The sequence below is a fragment of the Priapulus caudatus genome, unplaced genomic scaffold, assembly GCF_000485595.1.
Source record: "Priapulus caudatus unplaced genomic scaffold, Priapulus_caudatus-5.0.1 Scaffold960, whole genome shotgun sequence".
Taxonomy (NCBI): Eukaryota; Metazoa; Priapulida; class Priapulimorpha; order Priapulimorphida; family Priapulidae; genus Priapulus; species Priapulus caudatus.
In genome coordinates, this window is record NW_014578021.1 from 10370 (window position 1) to 28532 (window position 18163).

General features: G+C 41.5%; 1 protein-coding gene and 1 long non-coding RNA gene across 2 annotated transcripts in view; both read left to right on the forward strand.

Moving 5' to 3' along the window:
* The first annotated feature begins 643 nt into the window (after window positions 1-643).
* The window catches only part of LOC106814664 (transcription elongation factor SPT6-like), a 30328-nt gene continuing 12808 nt past the window's right edge, over window positions 644-18163 (forward strand). The window contains exons 1-18 of the mRNA XM_014819010.1: window positions 644-720; window positions 5251-5499; window positions 5794-5916; window positions 6290-6387; window positions 6627-6767; window positions 8852-8918; window positions 10104-10188; window positions 10813-10918; window positions 11345-11521; window positions 11930-12066; window positions 12573-12690; window positions 13338-13550; window positions 13927-14027; window positions 14231-14381; window positions 14702-14797; window positions 15207-15308; window positions 15646-15843; window positions 16556-16642. Of these exons, the coding sequence (XP_014674496.1) occupies window positions 5337-5499; window positions 5794-5916; window positions 6290-6387; window positions 6627-6767; window positions 8852-8918; window positions 10104-10188; window positions 10813-10918; window positions 11345-11521; window positions 11930-12066; window positions 12573-12690; window positions 13338-13550; window positions 13927-14027; window positions 14231-14381; window positions 14702-14797; window positions 15207-15308; window positions 15646-15843; window positions 16556-16642 (2163 nt within the window). The 5' untranslated portion in view covers window positions 644-720; window positions 5251-5336. The remainder of the gene's footprint in view (window positions 721-5250; window positions 5500-5793; window positions 5917-6289; window positions 6388-6626; window positions 6768-8851; window positions 8919-10103; window positions 10189-10812; window positions 10919-11344; window positions 11522-11929; window positions 12067-12572; window positions 12691-13337; window positions 13551-13926; window positions 14028-14230; window positions 14382-14701; window positions 14798-15206; window positions 15309-15645; window positions 15844-16555; window positions 16643-18163) is intronic.
* LOC106814672 lies at window positions 14232-17968 on the forward strand. Its single transcript, XR_001394639.1, has 3 exons — window positions 14232-14381; window positions 14702-14797; window positions 17959-17968. It is a non-coding gene; the product is annotated as an uncharacterized LOC106814672 (long non-coding RNA).

The window sequence follows — 18163 nt, forward strand, 5'->3', positions numbered from 1 at the left end:
AAATTTTTATTATTTACTCCTGATCGATCATGAGAAAGAGTAAGAAGAAATACGACGTGGAACATAATATATATATAAAGCTAACTAAAGCTATTCAGTATTCTATAGCTATTCTAGAGTGTATTTCCAGAGCATATAAATAAATCTTGATTTATATTCTCTGGTATTTCTATTATGGTATTCTGCCCTGGTATCTGAGACGAACACATAGAGTTGTATAAATATATAATATATTTAGGGGTCTAATATATATATATATATCTTATATATATTTATTATATATATATTATATATATATATATTATATTAATATATATTATATTATATTATATTATTATATATTATATATATTATATAATATATATATATATAATATATAATATATATATTATATATATATATATATATAATAAATATATTATATATATATAATAATATATATATATTATATCTATATAATATATATATATATAATATATTAATATATTATTATATTATTATATATTATATAATAATATATATAGGGGTCTAATATATAACTCTATGACGAACACAAACAAAGACGATACCCAATACTATATTCTACGATGCTATTCAATACGAAACTGGTCACGTGACATTCTTCCTGTGACGCATGTCTGTGCGGCCATCTTCGAATTTCTATCAACAAATGATTGTTCTGGCCGTTATTTCACATTATTTAAGTAATTAAACAAAAAGGTATAGAAGGATTAAAATATTGTTCAATTACTATGTCTGCCTTAGACAAAGTAACATAAAACTCTACTTTATACTGCATCATCACTCCATCCCTATCCAAAGCCGTTCATTAAAAGTCTAAAACTAAGGAGTAAGGGCTGATAGTGATAGGCCTACTGATGCTGAGAGGGTCTATGTCCCCCGGGGTACTGCCGGAACGTTACCCGTGGTACGGTCGCGTAATATCCGCGGACGTACCCTGGTACTATCTAATATGCCAGAACGTACCTCGTCTACTCACTAACGAGTCTAGGGAGTCCGCCTAACCCCCTACTCTCTAACCAACCCTGAACCCTAATCCTACCCCTAATTCCTCAACCCGCCTAACCATATCAATAGTGACCAGCGCGTAACGTTCCGGCACCGTACCCGGGGACATAGACCCTATGAGGATTAGCTGATAGTGATAGGGTCTATCGAAAGTATCATCCTATGTCCCCTAGCTCCAAGAAATCGGTATTGCTAGGTTAGATACTTCAAGTGGCTTGCAGCAAACACGTAGTGTCTAGCTCTTAGCCCAACTGACTGCCGGCAAATACTCTGGCGGCCACGGCAATCCAGTCCTAACGTAGCAAGCTCACCTATTGCCTATGCAAGATACGCCAAAGAACACTACAACAAATGTGATATTTACCAAATGAATCAGTATATACGTCCACCTTCTTGTAACCATCAGTGCAGCTAGATGCGCTGGTACGTACGGTGTTACAGCGACTTTTTTGACGAACGAATTCAACAAATTTATGCAATTCGCGCGCCGATGTTTGCCTATCATTCGACTGTGACTTAAACCGTAATGGGATCGAACAAAGGAAAATTAAACCGATCTGCGGTCCTCATGAACCAACCCCTACATCCGCAGAACAATTCCCATCTAAGGTTTTCAAATGGCCCAGACCATTTGTGAACATCGTTTCAACTTGCTCTTGGTGTGTAATTTCGCCGTGGAGCCATTGTCGCAGCTTTTGTACTATTCTGTCAGTATTCTTCTCTAGCGGAGTCTTTTTTGGTTTCCGCTGAGCGCCTCGCTAAACATGGCGGGTAAAAGCCGATTGGAAAGTTGATATGCTTTGTGAGAATTAGCAGATTATACCGTGAATTAAGAGATACATTCTAGCCCTAGAAGCAGGACAACTGTGATTAACAGGCATAATAGCCCATCGATTATGTCAATTTTAACAATGCTAGAGTAACTGGCACCTTGTGTATTAATAAGTAGACATTACGAGATTATAGGCCAAACGCGTCACTTAGTTTGTCCAATATCAGCTGCTGTTACTAGAATGTCTAATTGAATCGCGTCAGTCGCACGAAAATCAGTTGACTGACTTCCTGTTTTACAGTTTCGAAACCCGCATACTTCGAACGCGGGTGTGATAACAGATTTCATAGCGTCCACCGACACTTTTCGCACGCATGCCAGCACAAACGCACGACCATGCCCAATTCGCCTCGGCCGCATCCCGTACGCAATGCTCAGCGATAGTAACAGTACCGTAACGTATCTAACATACCTCCTTGATTGTAATTAATGAACGTGGCAATCTCACGTAACGCAAGCACGGACGCTCGTGATAATAGAAACGAGGCTGTGTTGGGGCCAACGCTATGGGAGGATCGCGCCCCGGACTAACCACGGCCACAACTAACACATGAAAGCAGAATGGCAACTACGCGTACTTACGTATATTGGGTCAAACGATATGACACCTGTGTCTGAAAACTTGAAAGACATGTGGTAACCCGTTCATCTAAGCACCACGGATTTATTTACTTGTGCCTCAATACCGAGATACAGCCCAGAGATACTTCTCTACAGCTCATATAGTCGTATATAAGCATCCGCGGGACAATACAATTCTCTGCTAAACACCCGTAGCAACATGTCACGTTGTAACCGAATTCGAGCAATTTTTCCTTGGCAACCAATTTAGTGTTGGCGCCAGATTACCACGATTTAAACGGATTTCAATTAGACATTTCTAGTAATATTCTACGTGATATTGCTGGAGCAGAACTATATACGTCGTTTTGACTAATATAGGTAATAATGTACTTATTTTATATCCTAATCTATATAATTCTCAGTTTGACTTGTAGCATTCGTCAATCTTTGTCATAATCATGGCCTTATGCCTGTTATACTGTTCATATTTCAAACAAGGCGAAGTCAAATAGGTGGTCATAGACATATTTTATTTGGGATATTATACGATGATGTTTATTCATCTAGATCTGCAGAGGTGATAGTGTTTTTTGTTATTGAAGGTGTCGTCTGTATTATGACAATCGTTCGGGCCACAGCTGGTCGTGCTACTAAGTCCCCGGCCAGGGTACTGCCCGAACGTACCCTGTTATGGTCCGGTATACCGGAACGTACCCTGTATTGTCCGCGGAATATATCCGGAACGTACGCGCTGGTAACAATCTAGCTGTATATGTTAGTGGTTAGGGAGTAGGCTAGGCGACCCCCCCTAGACTCGCTTATGGAGTAGGCGAGGTTACGGTCCGTCATATTAGTAAGTAGTTATTTAGGGTCACAATTCCACTTGTTGACGGCTGCTTAGGTACACAAATGATGACACAGATTGCTGTGGTATCATCAACTGCAGCACAGTACTTCCGTATATCAAGGAATGATGCAAAAACCTAAACTTAAACCCTAGCCCTAACCCTAACCTTAACTATACTTCGTAATACATAAGCCTAAGGTTATACTTGTATGACTTTAAGGGTTTTTGCATCATTCCTTATATACGGAAAGTCTGTGCATTCAGTTGATGATACCACAAATACTGTGAATCACTTCGTGATACCTAAGTGCCTAAAGGTGGATTTGCGCCGTATTTAGTATCCAGGGTACGTTCCGGTATATGCCGATCGGTAACCAGGCGTACGTTCCGGCAGTTACCCTGGGGGACATAGACCCTATCAGCGCAAAACTAACCTATTCGTGAGCTCTAGTAACTTAGCCGATATAAATTCTGTCCCATATAATACCTTTTATATTTTTTGTGAGGGTTTATTGGTACAGAGACGGTGCTGCATTGAAAATTTCGTTGAGACTCGCATTGCAATGCATGCGCGTGCGAAAATATCCTCACGCGTTCCCTTTTCTTCACATGCTTTACCTGCTACTGATATGTGGTATATCATGTGTACTGGTGCAATCGTGTATCACTCTAATGAAGATTGTTTTTCAGACACCCCACTTCATTAACTTGTTATTAATTTACGTTTCGCACCATTGTGAACAAACAACTCAAGGAAGCCATTCAGAGCGAGGCTTAACAATACCCCCCTAGGTTCTCGCTTGATATCGTGTGGCATCTGCAGAGGCCTCGATAGACTCGCGCTCTGATTGTCTGTATTGTTGTTAAATGGCGACTGTAATTTAATATACAGTTTAAGATGAAGGCGGGTTTCTGAAAACAATTCTTAAGAAAGTGAATAACGATTAGAAATGAATTGTATACACATATTTCAGTAGCAATGGTTCAAGCCATGGTAGATAGGAAACGGTAGCTTTTTTTTCCGCGCCAATAGCGCGAACGGCCGCATTCGCAGTGCATGATTTTGCGCATGCCGTATCTCACTGAAATTTCATGAGCCCCGTCTGTTCCTAATAACCTCACCAATAATATAATAAAAAGTTTTTATATGGGACAGAATTATTCGGTCTATAGTAACTTAGCTCTAGTAGTAGTAGTATACTATAGTCCGCTTACATTAACTGCCGCTGGCCAGCGGCAGTTAATGTAAGCGGGCTATAGTACTAGAGCTAATCGTAGCTGAGCTTGTGCCCAAACTAGAGTAGAGAGTAGGCCTAGAGTGTACATGTGCTCAGCTGGGATACTATTGCTGAGAGGGTCTATGTCCCCCGGGGTACTGCCGGAACGTACCCTGGGTACGGTCCGGTATACCGGAACGTACCCTGGTACTATCTAATATGCCGTACCGTACCTCGCCTACTCCAACTAACTTTGGGTCTGACGAAGTATTAAGGATTTGTCTTGATTGAGCATTGTAAATGTAATACATCACCTCAAATTTTAGGTGGTGAAGTATCATCTGGACATAATATTGAAAGCCAAATAATTAGCTTTTTCCCCAAGGAGTAACTTTACTTCAATAAGTAAATTACAATATTAATTGCTTTCTTTTGCTAAAACCTACACTCTCCTTCCAAGAAGTTTAATGTTAGAATAGAAAATTAAGGCTGAGGCCAGTGATTTTATTTTCGGGTAAGTGGATTGGAATGTGAGACTGGCAACCCCTACCCATCTTATGTTGTGACCCTGGGGTCATGACCCCACTTAGTTATGATGTTGGGTCCTGACAATTTTTGCCATCTAGTTTCAATCTAATTCCTGGTGAGAAACCTGCAAACTATCGTCAAAACCTGTTCGATCTCTAGAAAATAATCGTGATCATGGAGAGATGAGTTTGGAACGTCATCCGTGTGTTTACATGTTGGTGCAATCCGCACAGTGAGACGACTGACTCTTGCTGGATTGAGCTAGTCTGGGAGGTGCGCTTCGTACTGTGATCCATCCGCCACACTGCAAGTTGCAACCATGTCCGGATTCCTGGAAGACGAGGCGGAGGTGTCGGGGGAAGATGACCAGAAGTCCGGATCCGAGTCGGACGAGGACTCCGGCGCAGTGCAAGTGAAGGAAGTTCGTCATAAAAAGAAATCCAAGGCCGTGGTTGTAGACAGTTCCGAGGAGGAAGAAGATGGTAATTCTTGCATCCCCTAGTAGTAAGATATTGTCGTGATGAAAACTTGCGGAAGTGTATGTATTGCTGTATTAGTACCTTTTTATGATTTTTTCGAGTGTATAATAATGAGAAAATATGGCAGACAGCGGAGATATCAGACCTCATGCACTAGACATGTTAGATTATGCGAACACCGTATTATTACCGTCATGACTATGTGTTCCATATATGCGTGTTCATAGAATTTTTTTGAACAGCAGAAATTGTGCTTGTATTTTCAATTGTATTTGACTGCTGTAACCTGGATTTTAGATGAAGATCTACTCAGAGAGGAGATGAAGGATCTGATTAATGATGACGTCGAGGAGGAGTCTGCCAGCAGCGGTTCTGACGACAATGCAGATAGAGGCAGAAAGAGGAAGAAGCGTGGAAGTGGTGAGAGCCTTCAATCCACTAGTTGTACTTAGCAAGTTAGCAAACTACAGCTACCTAGCAACTACTTAGCAAAGTTCTTCTCTGCATTTGTCTAGAAAGAATGTAATTACAGGCATACTTTTCCAACTTGCCATTAATGGTAGGTGGGAGAAAAAAATTGAAGCTGTGGAAAAACTTTTGAATCAGTCTATTGGTTAGTATAACATACACAACGTAATACTGGCGACAATTAACTGCCTCAAGATGTGAGGGACTTCCATTTCCACAGTTTCTTTGGACTTGGGACAAAATATGTAATTTTGCTTGTTGATATTGGTGTTATATCAGTATATTGTCTCTAGCTAATGCCTGTATGTGAAACTTTTTTGCGCAGGTGAAGAAGAAGATGAGGATGATGATGATGATGATGACAGACTCGAAGATGAAGATTATGACTTAATTGAGGAAAATCTCGGTGTGAAGGTCAAACGTGTAAGTAGTTTCTTCCGTTCTTTTATTGAGTTGTCCGGCTAAATTGTCTCTTGTTTAGAATAAATGTAGTTATGCTTTATGTGAAGATTGTTATCATAAACTGAAAATTTGATTTTGTATGTATATATCTCATGACGTTTTATGCACTGGAATAAACTACTCAATCGTGCCTGAATGCTATCGGAACTAAATACGTAACAATGTGACGATTAACCTCGTTTCTCGTGAATCGCAAACAGAAAAAGTTCCGGCGTCTGCGCAAGATATCGGATGACGACGACAGCGACAATGAGGCGGGTCATGACCTTGCGAAGGTCGACGACCGCGACGCCATCGCCAACGAGCTGTTCCAGGGCTCGGACGACGACGAGTCAACGGCGGTCAGTTCTGCACGAATAGTTGCTACAGCTATTGCATTGTGTATTATATTGTATATCGTATAGAAGTTTTGGGGCAGAAACAAAATGAGTCTGAACATTAGCCTTGACTTTAACTTTTTAATGTAGACCAGACCTCTATACACTGCATATGAGTAACTTACTACTTTACCATGTTTCTGTCAACTGTGTATGAGAAATAGTTAATGTTAAGATCAATGTTAAGACAAATTTTGTTTCTGACAACAGGCCCCTGTTGTGTTGTACTGTATCATATATTGCATAGCTGTCGTATTGTGTAGTTTATAGCATATTGTATAGCATTTGTATTGTATTAGAGTCGAAGATATCTTTCTTGCTTTGCTAGGTAGGAGTTACTGTGGTCTCATAGCGTCACAGTATATAATATATAATTTTTTCGCACTAGTCTATAGACAACTGTTAACAAATTTTCATCAGCCCCACCAAAATTTACTATTCTTTGTAAATTTTGTTTGATGAGGCTTTAAATTCCAAATATAATTTTGGCCTCTGGGCCTCTAGCAAAGTTGTACCTAGAATTTAGAAAGGTTTGATATTTGCTCAGTAGCATGTAGGTGTGCTGTCATAATTCCATAGCAAGTGCTGAAAGTGTGCTGTTTACTGCTATCTTGGGCAGCCAGTTACTATGATTTTTTAAGTGAAATGCAAAAAAAAACACCTGATCGCTGCTTCAGTTGATTTCATTTCATATAAAATCATTGATGCAACTTCTGTAGATGGCTGATTTAGCATTAATTGTGTAACCTAAGCAGAAATGAAGTAGTGAGTGTTATTGCCACAACAATGTTAATCGTTAGTGATAATTTCTGCTTATAGACACTGCTGCCAAGTATTCTAGTAGCTCTTATCTTAGCCTTGCTGTAGGCTAACTGCTTTGCATGGCATGTAAATGCATGTCTCTGTGATTTATACACACCGGCTCTTTTCTTACCCATGTATGAGTTTAATCCTGACTAGATTTTGGTTAAGCATGCGCTGACAATCAGGTGACCTTGTCTTATGATGCGTTATGGTCAAAATGTTACCTCAACTCCTGCTTAATCGAGACTGAATATCTAAGCTACTATTTAAGAGGAGGGTTATACGATTACGTGGCTGCATACACATACATGCACACAAGGATACAGACAGGCATGTGTGTATGCATAGATGCATTCAAACAGGCATGTGCATTAATGCAATCACAAACGTGCAGGCGCACGCACACACATGCACATGCACCACACACATACACACATTCATAGGTACTGTCTATCTCCTGTTCTTATGTGCCTAACTTTGTGCGGAATCCTGAACTGCATATATTGTTGCCGTGTGAAGTCGGAGAGACTGTCATGCTTTCTTATTATATTGCTTCTATGGGGGCGTTTTTCTTTAATTCATAGAAGTTACTATATCTTTAACAAGGAGTGGTAGCAGTTGCTAATGCCTCTTTCATACAGCTAACAATATACTCTTGTTAAATAAAATCCTTTCTTTTTCACGGCCCTCTTTAATGCCAGATGGTAAAGGTGACTAAAAAGGTGATTTTATATTTCTGCAAGTGAAGGTAGGGGAATCTGGCTATGGCACCATGATGATAATTAGCTTCTGGTTCAAAAGGCCGAAGTTGTGTGAAGGGAAGGGTAGTGCTAAGCCATGCTGTTTCCCTACCTTTGTTTGCTATGTAAATGTAACCTTTGCCATTAGACCAGATTATAGAGTAGTGGATGCATCTATTATCATGGTATCATTCCACAACAGACATCAATAACTCGTGAAAATGATGGGTGGCTGTAAATGAAAAGGTCTTTCAGAACATTGAGACTTTCTTCCTTGCGAGATGCACTGGGGAGGGTAGCTACGTGCTATTTCTGATCTATTGTGGCTGAGTGTGTGAGTTAATCGCGAATAAATAAAGAATTTGCGACTACATTGAAAGATACGGTAATGTTGTCGAGTTGGAATGGGTTTGCACTCACTGCCAGTCATTTCCAAACTAGCTGTGTGGTGGTAGTGAACATTAAAAATAATTTTGTAATAATTCCCATGCTTGGAATTTCCAGGAGCCCCGGCGGCCTGAGTCAGTTCCAGAAGAGGTTGGGGATGATGAAGAAGGAGAGGAAGAATCGGGTGAGTTGCAGGAGAGATTAACATGAGGGTCATCATGTGGAGTTACGTAAAATTACAGTTACTGCTAATATTTCCATCATGTCTCAGATGCATTATCTCACGTATCGAATAAATAATGCATAATTGTGTATATCATCCTTGCATGTGTTGGTTGGTTATGACGCTGACTGATAGTGGATATTTAGTATTATGTTGCACTTACCTTGCAGGCAGAGGATGATGGTCTGATTAAGATTACAATGGGAATCGACCTTGGGTCATATGAAGGTCACCAGTCATACTATGAAGAAATCAAGCAGCTGTATTATCGTGTAAGTGCCGCTTCATGATCTGATTTCCGTACTAGTATCTTGCTGTGTTTAATGTATATCTTATTGTATTTGTGGTGTTTTTAAACCCTTGGGGCTAATCATGGACCATAGGCCATTTGCAACTGTGTTTCTATCCTCAAGGTGTTCCTATAAGGTATCTCTTAAAGGGTCTCTTAAGGGTATCTCTAAGGGTCTTGAGGTATCCCTTAAGAGTTCTCTTCTCTGTGTTTCTATAAGGTATTTTTCAATGCCTTATTCAAGAGCACAGCAGCAGTACCCCATTATTAGTGTAGTCTGTTAAAAAAATCAGTTCAATCTAGTGATAACTGTTTGCACGTAATTTAAATAACCCGTGATTTCATCGTGATTCACTGTTTAACGAAATGCTTGTCATTTAAATTATTAACAATTCTAGTAATCATAATCGATGATTGGCTTGTCGTAGGATGAGTTTAGTCACACAGTGCAGGAGTGGAACCAGCTCAGAGAGCAGACACTACAGAGGACTCTCAATACCATGCTGTATCCATTCTTTGCGAAAGAGCTAAAATGGAAGCTGCTGCAAGAGGCGAAAGATGGCATCATCAAGGTATGATCTACGTCTGCATGTCACTGTGTCTAGTGTATGGCAGTACAACTGATGCGTTAATTATTGTTTGTATGGCGCACATTTTTAGCTCAGCTGACGAAGTCAGATGCAGCTTGTAGAATCGCATGAATGTCCGTCTGTGCGTCAATAGTTACGGCACAAATCTTAACCGCTCAGTGTTAGTTTGGTCAGAATCTTCTGCACCTTTGTCACTTTGCATGTATGTCTGGATGTTTCTTCTGGGTGTGTGTGTGTGATGATGATTGGTTGCTCGCATTTTTTGAGATGTGGACGACTTTATCGTGGATGATGAGGGTGAGCCAATCTCGAAGGAGAAGACTAAGAAGAAACGCTACAGACATGCCGATGCGTAAGTCACCGACCCTCTGTATGCTACGTCTGTCCTGTCGTCACGTCACCTCATTAGGTTCTAGAATGTTTTAGATGTAGATGTTCTAGAATTTCAGTGTAGTGATTGGCCTTTTTGGCACTCCATGCAGTGATTCCCTTTTCATACGTTTTCGCAATGGCGCAATCATAGAGACAATTGCGAAAACACGTGTGAATGGTGGTAGTGTAGTAGTCCAAGGTTATTGGAGTTACGGTAAGACTAGGAGAATGAAGCAGCATCAAGTATGATAGACTACTGTCACTTCAGCTTTAACAAGAAATGAAAACTACGAGCATACCTGTTACTAACTTCACATTTAAACATGAAAATTCGTGCCTGATAAACATATACTATTAAACACTGCTTTAAATGAGCACAAACAATGATTGTAATATGTATATATATGTTTATAATTGGATTATAATAAAGGTTAGTCACTGTCAACCCCTCTGAGCTACCCAGAATGGCTCATGGGCTATAAAATGACGAATAATTATCGTAACACTGCGCAAATTAAGTATATATTAAAAGTTAATTTTTCACCATGTGTACACTTGTGCTAATGTGTTACATATTTCTTCTGCCTGTGTCGTGGGGATGCAGTGCGTTACAGGAAGCACAAGACATTTTCGGGGTCGACTTCGATATGACTGAGTTCGATCAATACGGTGATGACGGATACGAGGAGTATGAGGAGGCAGAATTGGATGTAAGTAGCTGCCTTGTCGCCATGCCGACGAGTAGATGTTACCGTCAGCTCGGTGGTGTAAAATGAAACACATTAATATGGGTAGAATATTAATACGTTTACGCAATAGTTAATGAAGTATATGGTGACTGTTGAATAGTGTTTGACGGTGGATGTTGTGTGAAGACTGGTGAGGTTTGCTTGCAGATACCGCACTCCACACATTCTTCTCCAACATTGTGTAGTTATCTGGAAACAGTTGATTGTTGCTTTTATTACTTTTGGGGATTTTCGTTCCAAATACCATATTTACTTCAGTTACCGTGTGAAACAAATTGCGACTTAAAAATGCTAGCGGAACTTACGGAAGGTAGTGTTTTTGTCATGATGTAAACATGCCGCGTAAACAGAGCAGGTATCAATATCTGTATTTTGTCTCGGCGTCAGTACGAGGACGAAGAAGTGGAGGAAGGAGAGGAAGCTACGCGGACGAAGAAGAAGCCTAGCAAGAAGAAGGCGAAAAAGAGCATCTTCGATGTTTACGAGCCGAGTGAGCTGGAGCGAAGCCATTTCACCGAGGTCGATAACACGATCAGAACAAGTGATGTGCCCGAGCGATTCCAGGTAACTCTCGTTATTCATACACGCACGACAGATGCGACAAACTAGCTACCTGTGAATTCATGTCACATTACTTTCGTGACATAAGCCGCGTTCACACGTAGCAAGAAATCCGGTATTTAGCGTTCACACGAGGCAAAATAAGAGCCCAAGAAATACGGTATCTAAACAGATCCGGTATTTCATGTAAATACGAGGCTTCCTAGACCCCGAATAATTTGCCGTGCTTGAGAAATACCGGATTTCTTGGACCGCGCATTTCCTCGTGTAGACAGAGCCAAGAGACATTAGGGAGAGCTGAGACATGTTAGGCAGAGCCGAGACATATTAGGACAAAGCTGCGTCAAATAAGGCAGAGCTGATATGTGTGCGATGGTGGGCGATGGCGTTTGCATTCTTGCGTTCTTGCAGGCATCGAGTCGTAAGCTGTACAACTGGTTGAAGATAGCGCCGTACCAGGCTGAGCAGCAGCTGGAGGACTACGATGATGAGGACTACGACCCCTCGCACGGTCTCAGGGTCATCTCGATCGCATTCGTCCCCGAACTGTACGTGCGCGCCCCCGGAGTGGTGCATATGCTTATGTGTGGAGGGGAAAGGGGGCTCAGTAAGAGTAGTATCACATGTAAAAAAATTTAAATTTAAAAATTCAGCTGTACACTATATTTGAAATCATTTAGTATACCCACCTTTAACATCATATGTGCCAATTTTGGTGCTTTTACCAGAAACCCCACAATTCTTTTACATATCTGCCCCACTATTGGGGGTTGATAGCTAAAGGTGATCATATGAGAGTATGTGGCAGCTTAGCAGAGTAAATGTAGATTTCGGATGATTTGCATTTTGATTTATTCATGTTTGGTTCTAGAATATCGTGTATAGGTTTAATTCTTTCAGTAATGAAAATTGTTGGTCAGAACAGCTAAGAAAAGAAGGCATCAGTGCAACTTGCCAGTAGAGGGTAGACGTGGTAGACCCATGGCTGTAGGATGTTGAGAAGCTGTTAGTGGAGTGAAAACGGACAGCTATAGCAATATTCGTATGTTTACAGTGACATGGCAGCATTCGCAGCATTTGTGGATGGTGAGGGCAACATGCAGGACTTTCTGCGGCTGTGCCATCTGAATAAGCGCAAGAACTCGTACCATGAATCGGATAAAACCCTTAAGGTACTTCTTTTGTTTGTTGTTTGTGTGGATACATGTTATTAATGCGTTTATTTAATGACTATCTGTATTATAATCATAAAGATAATTTTTAATTACTATATAAATAATTAATGACTAATATATATATATAATGAAGATAAGACCAGCCTGCATTGATATATTGCGGCCATTATTGTTTCATCTATTTTACTTCATTAAATTAAGTAATCGAGCAAAAATAACCATAATATAAAAACAAAAATAATGACGTGTATACCCGAATTTATTCGGGATCAAAATGCAACCAAGTTCTCCCTGTAGCAAACGTCCTGGTCAGAGTCAAAAGAGGTTGAGAGCCAATGTCCGAGTGTGTCACTCGGATTTTTGTGTGAAACTGTGACACTGGTGTCACACTGCTCGTCAGTGAAAAAAATACACGGGGGCTCGGGGCGATTTAGCCCCCGAAATGCCAAAAAGAGCCCCGGAAATGTCAAAAAGAGCCCCCGGAAATTTGCATAGAGTTCAATGCAAACCAAATTTTAGAGTCCTATTTTCATGCACGCGAGCTTGAAAAGTAGCCCCCGAAATTTTTTTTTACCCACAATTTTTTTCCCTGCTGCTCGTACTCGTGTTCATGCTGATGTTGATGCTTCGTCTTGCGTCTCCAGGAGACGGACCTTCGGTCACTGAAGCGCTTCATCACGTCGAAGAAGCCGCACGTGGTCGTCGTGGGAACAGACTGTCGGGATGCTGCGATGATCCAGCAGGATGTGCAGGAGTTGGTCACCGACCTGGAGAGCGACAACCAGATGGCGCCCATCTCGGTGGAACTCGTCGACAACGAGCTATCGGAAGTCTACTCGACGACGAAGAGGGCAGACGTAGGTTTTCTCCCATATATATTCCCTGCTCTGCTACACGTTGCCACACTATCTCCTATCTACTATCTACTTTCACAGTGCTAGAGAGTTACCTTATAGCAGTGGTTCTTAACATTTTGCGATTCATGCACTCCTTTGAGAATCTGGTAAAAGCTATGGACCCCTCCCCAGAAAAAATGCACATGAACACAAAATTTTGCATGCGCCTGGTTCACGGACCCCCTGAAGCCCATCCACGCACGGGCCCCAAAGGATCACAGGTTAAGATTCCTTGCCCTATAGTGAGACTGAAGTTAAGTTGAAGTTGCAGTGATATCAAAAACTTGGTGTGGTTGAAAATGCGAGCAAGAAATATTTCGTCATGTTTTGTCTGCAGCAAAGTTTTCGCGACTACCCACCACTGCTGCGGCAGGCGATCTCACTGGCACGCCGCATTCAAGACCCGCTCATCGAATTCTCGCAGAAAGTAACTTTTGAGTATCTAGGCAGCTGTGTATACATGCGTGTATGTATGCACGGACTTGTACGCGTGCCTGTCTCTGATGCAGATATATTTCCCTTTAATCATCGAGTACCTGAGCAAGTTGACATGTCTGCACGCGACTGTGCTGCGTGTTGGCTTGTGTCTCGTCTGTGTGCACATGCCCCGTGTCACCTGACGTGTGTTGTTATTGTTACAGTCAGTTTTCGACGGCGGAGGATGTCATTAAAGGTTCTCAGCACATGGTTGCGACGCAGATCTCTCGCGAACCTCTAGTCCGACAATGCGTGAGGCAGACATACTACGAACGAGCCAAGATCCATATTGCACCCACGAAGAAGGGAAAGAAGGTAAAGCAAGTGTCTGTTAATGCTAACCAGAAGAGGGGTAATTTTCTTTAGCTTTAGTTTAAAAGTTGTATGTACACAGGCGCGTCCACACTGCAGGAGGATGACAAAACCTGAGACATAAACAAAATTTGAGAAACGATAGTGAGAGTGGAGTTAAACTAAGTACTCCTAAGGCTTTCAGCAATTAGGTAACGAAGTTTGCCAAAGGATACGTGAACGGGAAAGTGGAAAGATTTTTTCAGCCTGTGGTGTGTGTGTGATGTACCAGTGCCATGTCACCGAATGTCAGGTTTCCAAAAGGTTTTTTTACGTTTACGCAGGAAATTGATGAAAATCATATGCTCTACTCGCTGAAGTATATCAAGAACAAGCCAGTGAAGGATCTAAAGGGTGATCAGTTCCTAAAGATGTCCATGGTATGTATTTCACTAACGTTGGGTTCATGAGCTTCATGAAAAACCTGGAAAGTCTTGGAATTTTAAAATAACATTTTTTGAGGTTTGCAAAAAATTGGAAAAATGCTATTGTTACAGTTGGTCCTGGACGGTTCTGAAAATTAAGCACATCATTTGTGTCTGCGTTTTATCAGTGACTAGCGGGATACCCGGCGTTGCCCGGGGAAATCAGTGGCGTTACTCAGTTGGCTTGAGGCATGTTTTTAGCTCATCTGACATAGTCAGATGCAGCTTGTAGAATCGCATGAGCGTGCGTGCGTTTGTGCGTGCGTCCGTCAACAGTTGGGCACAAATCTAAACGGCTCGACGTACAGATTCGAAAGTCGGGACAGTGGTTATAATCTTTCTTTTGTAAAATCTGGCATTTCAGTTGCGATCCATTCATGTTAAGCCAACGGAAGAGAGAGAACTTGAAGAGGAGGCTGACTGGATTTATAAGCATGCTTTCTGCACTCCACCCATCTCTATACAGGTTTGTCCTCAGTACTGTTCTGTCCACAATATAATTTTAGAAAAGAACCCCTGCACCTGGTGAATCCGTCTGAGCTCGGTTGACTATTTAAAATGGTAGGCCCGTCTCCAGTAATGGGGGTGTAAAAGAACAACTGAGCGCGTTAAACCCTTTTGGCAGTATCGGCCAAGAGGTCGACTAGGGTGTAGGGGTTATGCACTAGGACTAACTAGTGAGTGAGACTTCAACTTCCTAACCCTACAGCTAGTTAGTTTACACTATGTGATCAAATGGGGAACTGATGCAGATCTGATTCAATTTAAAAATTAAACTGGTTTTCTCGTTACTACGTTTGCAGGACATGTACGATCAGGTAGAAGGCCTGAGTTACACAAACACAAAGGGACCGACTGCGATCGGGAAAATCCGAGAGGCGCTCAACTTCATGCGAAACCAGCAGTTTGAGGTTCCGTTCATCGCCTTCTACAGGAAAGAATATGTGGAGCCTGACCTAAACATTAATGATCTGTGGAAAGTCTACCACTGGGATGAAAAGGTAGCTACCTGTACTACTGTTGCACTGTGGGCGGGGCACTGCTGGTATCAAAATGGCAATATTACATGGGCAGAATAATGCTGAGTATTAGAGGCACACTAATGGTACTGCAGTATTGGAGGGATTGCACTAATGGCCAGAGTTTATATGGGACTTTGAACGTCTATGAATGTTAAAATGACATTTTTCAGGTCTGGAAAGTTATGGAAAATAGTCAATTTTTATATTTAGTGACTCCTAGCAAGTCCTAGAAAATGAGCACTTGTATATCGTACCCACAGTTTTCAGTGATAATGTTTATGCTGAATATATAACAATTTATTAAAGAAATTTTAACCCAGAGTGCTGCAAGTACATTAATCGCTAATGTACCAACCCTGAATAGTCTTGCACTAATCGTAGTAAAGTGTTGTCTATAGACATAGACTTTATGTTGTCAAATTAGCGAATTGGACCAATTTTGCTGCTATACAACCGACAATCGGCAGTGTAAACGCAAAAGTTGCGGGACCAACCGATCGATAGCAACTAGTTGAGAGATTAGAACATGTTCTATTTTCACCCACTTGGTGTTGCCGAATTGCGAAATTGGTTCAACTCGCCAATTTGACAACACAAAGTCTGTAGTGTAAACCCAGCTTCACACTGGTAGTACAGTAATACCGTGTAGTACAGTGTTGATAACACTGCTTCTGTTGCCATGGTTGCGCAGTGGTCGCAGCTGCGTCGACGCAAGAAGAACCTGACGCGTCTGTTTGAGCGTATGCAGCATTACCAGTACGAGCAGGTGGCGGCCGATGTAGACCAGCCCCTTGCTGACAGCTTCAGGACTCTCTCTGCGCAGGATATCGAGAGGTGAGAACAAACTGCATATATGTGTCTCTGTCTGGATGTCCGTCCATCTGTCCATCCATCTTTTTAATCATATTTCTCTATGCACATCCGTGCATTCATGCGCACGTGCACAGTTTACCCTTGGATACTGATATTGTAATTCTTGCCAATAAATTGTAATCTATGTAATCTATTGTTAAAAAAAGAAGTGCTCTCGATAACTCGTTTGAAAAAAAAATTTGTCTTTGCTACAATGGTGTCCTCAATTTTCTGGTTAAACCAAAGCCAATGCTTGGCTTCAAAAAAAATTTTGATTAAACAAAGGCAAAATAATCTTGCTTCCCCCCAAAAAATTACAATTGTACTCCAGATAGTGTAGTGTAAAAAATAATGCTATGTATGCAATAATGTAACCTAAACACTAGGGTTGTAACGATCCACCGAAATTGAATCGGATCGCGATTCTCTTCCCTCGATCCGATCCTCGATATTTTTCCCCGTATTTTCGGTTCCACTTCGATACCACTTTTTTCCTCCAATAGATGGCGGCACTACGCTATATACTGTGGAGTGTTACTCACCAATGTTACTCAGCAGAGGAAACCCATCACCAGTGCGAAATTGGAGGTCACAGGTCAAAGGGCAGTGGGGGAAAGGTTAGATATCAGACATTTTCTGAGGACATGGTCTAACGGACCGAGTGCAAACCTTTTTTGTTTCAGCGCTGACCTACCATTTTTATCACTTTATTGAAAGGACCATGAAATGTACTTTCGGCTGACGTGCGAAGAGTAAGTGTCTGATAACCTTTTGACCCTCAAGAGGAGGGTTAAACATGGATTTGTTGACTGTTAACAAAGGACCGAACTGCTTTTGCTATTAGAGCCCTCTTCACCCGCCCCCCCCACCACCACCACTGCGCTCGCGCTCGATGCATATCCATGATAACGTTAACATAGCGAAGTCATTAAAGTTACACAGCTATATCTTTATTACTGTACTACCAGTATAGCAAAGCCTATCAACACGGTGGCGGGAGGGCACACTTGATTCGGTTGCCAGTGAGTTTATCAGAAGAATACCCGGCTACTAGGCATTGGCCTAAGAGATATTAGGCTAATTGGCCTAAGAGATATTAGGCAGAGATGTGACAGAGCTGAGACATACTAGGTAGAGCTGACACAGAGCCAAGACATATTAGGGAGAGCTGAGTCATATTAGGCGGCGATGTGACAGAGCTGAGGCATATTAGACAGCTGTGACAGAGCTGAGACATACTAGGCAGAGCTGAAACAGAGCCAAGAGACATTAGGGAGAGCTGAGACATGTTAGGCAGAGCTGAAACAGAGCTGAGACATGTTAGGCAGAGCCGTGACAGAGCTGAAACATATTAGGACAAAGCTGAGACAGAGCCAAGAGACATTAGGGAGAGCTGAGACATGTTAGGCAGAGCCGTGACAGAGCTGAAACATATTAGGACAAAGCT